Source organism: Pseudorasbora parva, chromosome 1 (assembly GCF_024679245.1).
Source record: "Pseudorasbora parva isolate DD20220531a chromosome 1, ASM2467924v1, whole genome shotgun sequence".
Lineage (NCBI taxonomy): Eukaryota > Metazoa > Chordata > Actinopteri > Cypriniformes > Gobionidae > Pseudorasbora > Pseudorasbora parva.
In genome coordinates this window covers 21,188,478-21,197,721 of record NC_090172.1, presented here as the reverse complement: position 1 = coordinate 21,197,721, position 9,244 = coordinate 21,188,478, and the positions used below count along the sequence as shown (strand labels likewise).

Genomic DNA, 9,244 nt, shown 5'->3' with positions numbered 1-9,244 from the left:
GCCTAAGGCATGGAACAGCGAGCGGAGCTCCACCGGTGCGCCAGCCAATCAGAAACGAGGATGTAATTCCAAATGCGCAGCTACGTTTGGCTGCTGCCTGCGAGCAACAGCGACGACAGACAGAGAAAGTGAAGGCGCAGACCTACCCACTTCCAAAAACTCAGCCTATTCTGGACCGCGTTCAACTCAACCACCAAAAGCTATCCAAAAAGACTGACCTGCAGAGGAAGGAAGATAAAAAATATCTGAGGTGCTCGCTGACTTGATTTTGCCGCTTGTCTGCCAAGAATTCTCTTCCGGTGTTCATTTTTGTAAGCACTACAACGTGAAACGAAAAGAGAAAAAAAAAATAAAAAAGCACAAATTTTTGAACTTGAGACATGTGAGCGTACCGGCTTCAATTTCATCCGGCCTCCAGGAACCCCCTTCAATTCCATGCAATACAGTGCAATGGTACGTTATGATGGAAAACACTGTCTTACTAATATTTGTGAATATTTTTCTCGAGTTGCTGTGTTGCGCGTATGTAACCGTAACAGAGCAATAGCATTACGTATCGAGATTGAACTGAAAAAGACACTTTAAAACTGCAGACAAAATTATAGTAATGTTGAACTGTTTATGTCATGCATTGACAAACGTCCTATATGGGTCATGTTGTGTCAGAAGTCGAGTTTGTGCCTCTTGGCATGCATCCTGTGTTCGCTAAAACTCTCCCCTATTGAATAGCAGTGCGCTTCTGGCACGGAGCAGCAGCGTGAATACCTGGACAAGCCGTGTTGATATTTACTCACACGGTTCTCCTGTCATTTAAATGCTTGTCTGGGCTGTTTTACGTAGCGGCACTTGCACTGACATTGTAACTTTGTTCTTTGATACTTTAAATCTAAGAAACATTACGCTATGCACACGTCGATGTTTGTTTGCAGAATAGCCGTACGTTTACGTCCATAAACCGAGTCATTGTTTTACCATGAACATTGGACTTTGGTGCGTTACGCTTTTGTCGCGGTCCATTGTAGTTAGCCTACATTTTAATAATTGATAAAGTGTCCTTCATAAAGTCTTTGTTGAGCCTTGTGGACTTATGAGTTGGACGGAGGGGCTGGGCTTTGACTTCGAGACAAAATGCCGATGTAAAGCGAAGGGAATCATTATCTGTCCAACAAACAGACTGGCACTGTGCTTTTCTCTCACTGGGATACGTGCTGTCTCTCCTTTCTCGCAAAATATAGAACGTTTTCATGTACTGCTCTTTTAAAATGCATTGAACATTGATAAAATAATTAATGTATTCAGTTTTGAGTTAACTTTTGAATAACAAATGCTACATGCCCACACTTGCAGTTGCGTCATTAATAAACTCTGTTTTCCAAGTGTATGATGCAATACCAAAACCTTTATGTTTTAATGTCATATCTCAGTATTGGTTTTGTAATAGCTGATAGTGAAAGTAAACCTAACCAACTAAAGTCTAGACAAGGGATAGTTAATAGCCTAACTTTCTTTAAAGGCCTAGGCTATAGGTAATTCCCTGATATGTTTTGATCATAATCATCATATTTTATGGTGTGTATAATCAAAGTTAAAGGCTTTGAATTTTTTGTTTATAAAACTAAAGTGATATGTAGATGCAAACTATGGTCAATGCATAAGATTCATGCACTTGTTGTTTCTTTAAGCAAGATATTAATGGTCTAAAATGGTCTTAATTTGTAATTGAAGAAGCCAGAAAAAAAATCTTGGTTCTACTACTGTACCTAGACTATATTGTGCTCGCTTCGTCGTATTTCGTAGTTTTACATGCCTGCCCAAGTGTCCAAAATGACATTTGGATAAAAAGTGGGAAATTACTTAAATCTTTGTCAATGTCACGGAGGTGCAGTCGAGGTGGGCTGGAGATATGGGATATGCGCTTGCTGGAAGAGGAGGAGTATGACTGTGTAATTAAAGGCGAAAAAAAAAAATCTTCAGACTGATTTGTTAGGCTCCAGCAGACTAGAGGGTGTTACCGGCCCGTATTATATCAAGTTTGAAAAGCAAACACATGATTAGAAATTAGGCGCCTTCAAGTTTTCTGATTGCACGTGCAATATTTTATTCAAGATTCCTATTGAAACTCAACTCTCAGATTCTGGTAGCTTTTTACTCAGCGGCGGGTTCACCTCACGCGCTGTGGATACGTCTAGATTCACTCCGTTTACACTCTTTTGTGCTCTTAAATAGTCGTCGGGATCGGTTAAATGCAAAGTGTGGGATCTCCAGTTGTTCTCTGTTGCCGGATAAGAGCGTGTTTTTTTGAATGAGGATATCAGGTCTTACTCAAACGTGCACGGAGCAGCACGGGCTCTGAAGAATGAAGCGATAATATCAATCATCTGATACCCTTCAGGACTTGATAACCGCGCGATCTACGATGTATTCGCCGATTTGTCTCACACAGGTATATTTTATGTTTTTGAATTATAAGTGAATTGGTCATTCTTTATTCTTGTCTGTGTTCATCATTCACTGCACGTGCTTTTGATTCATTTAAAAAGCGCTGCAGTTATGCTTTTACGTAGGTTATTTATTGTAGGATAGTAGCCTACACTTCCCTGTTGTCTTTTTAAACTTCAAAATCAATTTGAACAACCTCTTCGACGTCGTGTCTTATTAAGACATGTAAGCAAATCGATTAATTTAAACTTAACTGCAACCTTTAAATCCCCTCCGGAAAATAAATATTTAAATTCTAAATAACTATAATTCTTCAAAGAACATTTTATTCTCTAGTTCGTCTAGAGAACCATCTATGTAGGCTACTGGTTCTTTAAAGAAGGCAAAAAGCAATAATTTAATCTGAGAAACCAATGACTAGTAGTATAAACTTTTTTAATCTTCAAAGAACCATAACCAACTTAAGAACCCTGTAGTGAGAGAGCAATGGTTCTTGATAAGTTGTTTCTTTAAAGTTGTGTACAGTCGATTTTAATTTTAAGGCGATTTGTAGGCTATAGGACTTCTAAAAACCGACGCACATCTAACTTGGTGTAGGCTATAGATATAGGCTATGTGATAGAATGTACTCAACTCACTGCGCAGGGGAAGCTAAATACGTTTATTTCAATAAACACTCAACAGATAAATGTTACCCCAAATTTGATGAATTTTATGTTAAAAACTTGATGAAAAAAAAAAGTTAAAAGGGAGATGCTATTTCTAGTGCGAGGTTATGACAGTGACTTTGAATACACTTTTCGAGAGCCCACCGTTTTATCCTCATCTTTCTTTGAGAAAACTTGCTTTCGTTTGTGCTTGGAGCTTCTCTCACAGAGTGAATTAAGATGAAAACAATGATAAGGTTGATTCAGCGGTTGGACAGAGTCCGCCGGCTTTGGCTGACACAATTTTACTGTTTATATTTTCCTTGGCACCAGAGAGTGATTGACTGAGATATGGTGAGTACAGAGGACCTCGAGCCTGCGCAGCCAACAACCTCGTGCAACACTTTGAACTATTAAAAATAGAAATCCGTGTGATTTTTGGTTTAAGGACATTCCTCAGCAGTGTGATATGAAATACATTTGCATAGCAGCTGCTTTGACAACATATGAATGTAATGTTTTTATTTTACATTACACTTACATTCATTTTTACTACATGTTGTAGGGATGCAACAGTGTGTGATCTTGCAAGGCCTCAGAAATGTATTGATTTAAATTCATTATAGCAAGAATAGCAATGGTTTTATCACAGAGCTTCTTTGTGGTCATATAGGGTCATTTAATTTATAGCAGAGCAAAATTCATTTAATCAAGATCCTTTTTTGCATACCATCAATTATTTTGATAATATGCAAACTGTGGACATTTTATATGTTGCATGAGGTTGTGGCAAAATAAAATGTATATAAAGCTATCTATCATTTAAAAATAATTAAATTATGTCATTTTTTGCTTTCTGTCATTTATGATTTGTTATGAAAATCAGCACTTTGAATGTACTTACATTTTTATACATTCCAGGACTACACAACATAGTGTGAAAACTTACACTCTTTAGCGAGTTACATATATTTTGTGCAACATTGTTGCATGAAGGATTGCACATGCATTCCTAAGTTGTGTAGTTTGTATTATATTTTTACAGTGCTCGAGTGTGGGCTGTGTGTGGGGCTGTCACAGATATATAGGCAGTGGTGTGCTGGATGTGGTTTCCCAAAGAGCTGCCGCCCGCCTGCACACAGAACAATATGTGGTTTAACTCTTCTTCGATCCATTCACTGCAGCCCTTATTCATTTTTCAATGTGGCGGTGAAAAAAATTGCATAGAAGTTTGCAGAGTGAGTGTGTATAAGACATTGTGTTGAGATTCTCGCACACTTGCTTTCATTGTCTTTTTACTTTTTAATCTCATCCATTGGTAAAAATGTACAGGGCTTATTGATCTTTTTACAAAAAAGATCTATAAAAGAATAATTTTATGTTAAATTATATTAAATTATAAAGGGGAGCTTCAGAAAGCAATAGTTGCATTTTAGTGTTTAGTGTGCTGTTCTATTTTATATTTTAAAACATGATTGAAATTGCTTGAAAATATTTAATAATTTTCTCTTTGAGGTGATGAGGAGATTATATGTGTGGAAACATATAAATGTTTAAAAAAATGACACTCAGTGGTTTGTAAAACTGGCAACTGAGTTTACTCAGCTTGTAGTGTAAACCCATATAGCAAGTTGAGGCATACTAAGCAACAACAAAAAAAGCCGTAGCTCAATAAGACAAGTGTGAATAAGCTATGCCGCTTATTCAAGGAGTCGGCCCGCTTTAGTTTTGGTTTGGCATTTTAATGCCACTCTTACCAAACAGCCCTGAGGCCCAAAGAATGTGGCTTTTGTGCCAAGATGTCATTTTCATTGTCCATCTAGATTTGATTTTTGGAGGCCTTGGAATAATTGCAGTACATTAATTCTAATAAATTAAGTGAATCCCAAGGACCGCAAACGCCTCCTCATAGTCAAGAGTAATAGCTGAAGGTGTACAATTGATTTACCACCCCCACCTCCGGATTTTCTTCACTCTTCTGTGTTTAGTTAAAAGCCGTACCTAGTACCTCTGGCCTTGGGAAGGTTTGTTCTGTCATTTTACACAATAGACATGTCCCCATTTGTCTTGCTTTCTTTTCAAGTTTAGGTGATAATCATTCCCTCAGCTGTACTTGTCCAAGGCATTTAGAGACTATCTTTTGGTTTTCCAGGATTCTGAGAGGTTCTGTGGGGCTCTGTGGTAAGGGCTGTTTCAGGAATGTAGGGCGCTTTGATAAGAGATCTGGAAGTATGGGGGGTGCTTGTGCCAACACGGACTGGTGCTTTGAGCGTGGCTGGAGATGGAGAGTGAGCGAGTGAGAAAAGGGGGGTAGAGAGAGAGAGAGGGAGAGAGAAGGGGAATGAGAGATTGGTGATTCTGGAACCGTCTGCTCTACACTGGCACGGTGCTGGCACGGCGCGGGCAGGCGCGGTAAACAGTGGCATCCTTTTTGTGCGTGCCTCCGACACCTGCAGGCAGGCCAGCGCTGCCTGCAGTCGCAGTGGAAATGGTAGATGAATGTTTCATGTTGATGCTGTAAAATTTAATTTTAAATAATTGTGGTGCTTAAAAGTTCTCTAAAAGCAGGACTAGAGTTAACAGAAAGTATATTTGCAACTGGTATTTGTAACCGTAATGCTCTGTAATGCGTCGTTTGTATAAGTTTATCTACTTTTGCATCTTATAAATGTTCTTTATCTGTAATGTTTTCTAAACTGCTTTTATTTTTTTGGGTTGCACATGCTCTTGGCTAATTCAGTGAGAACCCATGCCAAAAGGCCACTTCTGCTCCTGCTCACTTTTCCTTATCCCCTCTCTCTCTTCTCAGGATGAGTTTCATCCCTTCATCGAGGCGCTGCTCCCTCATGTCCGTGCCATAGCCTACACCTGGTTCAACCTGCAGGCACGAAAGCGCAAGTACTTTAAAAAGCACGAAAAGCGAATGTCCAAGGATGAGGAACGGGCCGTCAAAGACGAGCTACTTAGTGAAAAGCCTGAAATCAAGCAGAAGTGGGCATCTCGTCTCCTGGCCAAGCTGCGTAAGGACATCCGGCAGGAGTACCGGGAGGACTTTGTGCTCAGCGTAACAGGCAAGAAGCACCCGTGCTGTGTTCTCTCCAACCCTGACCAGAAGGGCAAGATCCGTCGAATCGACTGCCTTAGGCAGGCTGATAAAGTGTGGCGGTTGGACCTGGTGATGGTCATCCTGTTCAAAGGTATTCCGCTGGAGAGCACAGATGGGGAGCGGCTGGTCAAGTCCCCGCACTGCACCAATCCGGCACTTTGCGTCCAGCCCCACCACATCACTGTCTCTGTGAAAGAGCTAGACTTGTTTCTGGCATACTATGTCCAGGACCAGGGTAAGTGCAAGGGGAGGTTGGGAAATAACGTTTCTTGATTTTATTTACGTGTGCTAATTTAACTGGCAGGTTCAAGGATATAGAGACAAAATAAAATGAATGTAATTTCTAATTGTTAAGGCTATATGAGTAAGGGCATACATTTATTGTTTTACATGGGCTTATTTTGGTACATTTAAGTATTAAACTGATTTGTATTTTAACTCATTTTACATTTTACAGATTAGTTGGCATTTAAAAAGAGAATGAGTAACACAAATGTGTTGTATGTGCTGGAATCACATACATTTGTAAAAATGGGCTAGATATTTCAGCAGATTTTTTTTTACCACCAGGTCAGTATCAGAGTACAATACATTTAAAATTTACATAAGAAATTATATACTCCTCATTATATAAATGCATGCAAAATATGTATTACATAATGAGAATTTGAGCAAATGGCACAATTACACAATACCATTCTATTAGTTCTATATATATTTCTCTTTGCTCCTTTTTAATGACTAAATCTGGTCTGGTAATTTCCACAGTTTTTTTACACTTCTTTGAGCTAGTTTATTTTCGCAAAGTAAAAGAAAATGGTCTAAACTCCTCTGCACACTTACATGTCCCTTCAAATTTATTCAAAATGTACAAAAGGACTTACAAACGTGGAAGGCTACAACATAAACTATTCATTTTATTTCCATTTTAAGTCATCTGTTAAAAAATATATTCATTTGGACTTCATTCATATTTTCCAGGGGGCAACAATTCAGGTTATGTATAAGAATCACTACACAACAAAAATAATTTTAACGTCATTAAATTGTTGCTTTTGTGAGTATGTAAATGTTTTCAATAACGTCAGGCATGGCACCTCCATTTTGTGAAACTGAAGTGCCAGGGTAAGCAGAAGGCAGAGCGGAGGGACAATAATGGTTGCCACTGGCACCATGGTTGGCATCAGACTCTCTTTTGTGTCTTTGTAAGATGGAGTGCATTCGCCTGTTGGCACTCACACGGCAGCCTAAAGCTCTCGTATATGGCTCTGAATTGACCTTAGTCTCCACTCTTATTTACAAATAACATGTTTTACAAATGAAGTAATTTGTATATAAATTCTAAAAGTTATTGTCTGTATTTTCAAAATGGTTTACTGTTGTGAAGCATAATCATGGTGGCTAACTCGTTATAACTGTTACTCAATAAACATATTTCTGACCTTTATATAATCAGAAAAAGAACAGTATGGAAGAAACTACTGAAGTAATTAAGTGTCAGCAAATTAATATTGGGTTCTGTTAATGGCTTACTGTGGCAGTGCGGTATGTTTTGCCTTTAATATCCAGTGCCCATCTCTAGACAATGCGCTCACTTTGTGCCAGTGCACCCAGGGCGGCCATTTTGTTAGCGTTGTGCCAGGAGAGTGGTAGGAAGAGTGCCAGTGACTGAGGATGGCCGTTGATATCAAACCCTCTTTGTCTGCTTACTGCATGCCTTTGATTCGTTAGTTGGCATCCGCAATGCAGTGGGCATGGACGAAAGTTTCCTGACAGCGGTGGAATGGCAATTGACGTTATTCACTTCCAACTAAATAAAACCGAATGCAAAGCAAAAATAAATCTTTACACCATAAGGAAATTGTGGTTGTGGTCTGTGGCAGGTGAACTGAAAAACTAAATCGCGTTCAGTGCTCAGCAGATATTGATGTCCGTATGCCAGCGAAGGGTCCCTTTGTAAGGTGACTGCAAGCCATTACTGCTTTTGTTCTATTTATTTCATCGAATGTTTTACTTTTTTCTCAGTATAATTGTAGGTGTTTTCACACGTGTTGTGTGTGTGTACTGTTAGTAATTCATCTCATGGTCTGGTTTAAATTTAAAGGTGTTTTAACCGCTATCCGCAGCACCTGGCATCCATAGGGGCATCAAACAGTTTGCCTCGGGTTTATGGATGAAGGCTTAGCAGACTCGCCGCTGTTTGCGAAAGCACCTTAGTAAATGCCCAGCTGAATCCCCATTGAAAAGGTGGTGAAGAGGACAGGAATTAGGGGCGGCAAGCTTGTTGGTGGGCATCGTGCCATGCCCTGCCTCTCACTTCACCAAGTCTGGCCATGCCATTTATGCAAGTGTCTATGCCTGTGCATGCGTTGTGCATGCACTGTTCAGCTCCATTCTCCATAAATAATGATAACATTATCAAGATCACAGTTATTCTCTATTAAAATATTTAAACAGTATTCAGAATACCATATTTCCAACAAATGAGAACACAAAAGACAGGATACTTTGATTCTGTTTAGTGTGATTTGCTCATTTTCTGTTTTTGTAGTCTTTTTTTTAGTACTTTCTACTTGTATATTTTTCAAATAAATATATTTAATATATTATTATTATTATTAATATAATTATTATTATATATTTGTATGTATTTTAGCGGCAACTATCCATGCTTTGAAACATTTCAGCTAAAGTTGCTGAACTGTTCCAGCTATTGCAACTCTCTGATTCCACATTGGCTCTACAAGTCAAGTCTGTGCATGTGAAGTGATGATAATTTCACTTCAGAACTCATAAATCATGACTCTCACTTGCCAGGCACATTTCAGACAAGGGAAGTATGCTAATTATTTGAATTGTATGATGGATGACGTGCATTTCATTAATGCACCTTTGTTTTTTTGTTTCTGCTGTGTTTAATACTCTGAGGAAAATTTTTGGTATAGACTTTTTATACTAAAACAGTGACTAAGCAGAAAAAGGTTTGAAAATTGACCAGCCGGTTTATATCAAACAGGCATTTTTCATTTTAACCCAAGATATTTATTTTCCA

General features: G+C 38.7%; 1 protein-coding gene across 8 annotated transcripts in view; it reads left to right on the top strand.

Moving 5' to 3' along the window:
• Positions 1-9,244, top strand: part of LOC137061952 (nuclear factor 1 B-type-like) — a 105,633-nt gene that overhangs the window by 16,867 nt on the left and 79,522 nt on the right. For 3 of the 8 annotated variants that reach the window (XM_067432787.1, XM_067433233.1, XM_067432712.1), the window contains exon 2: positions 5,896-6,427. In XM_067432787.1, the coding sequence (XP_067288888.1) occupies positions 5,896-6,427 (532 nt within the window). Of the gene's footprint in view, positions 1-109; positions 454-1,784; positions 2,444-5,443; positions 5,578-5,895; positions 6,428-9,244 lie in introns of those variants that run through there. The other 5 variants (XM_067433090.1, XM_067433017.1, XM_067432941.1 and 2 more) reach the window with 5 other exon arrangements.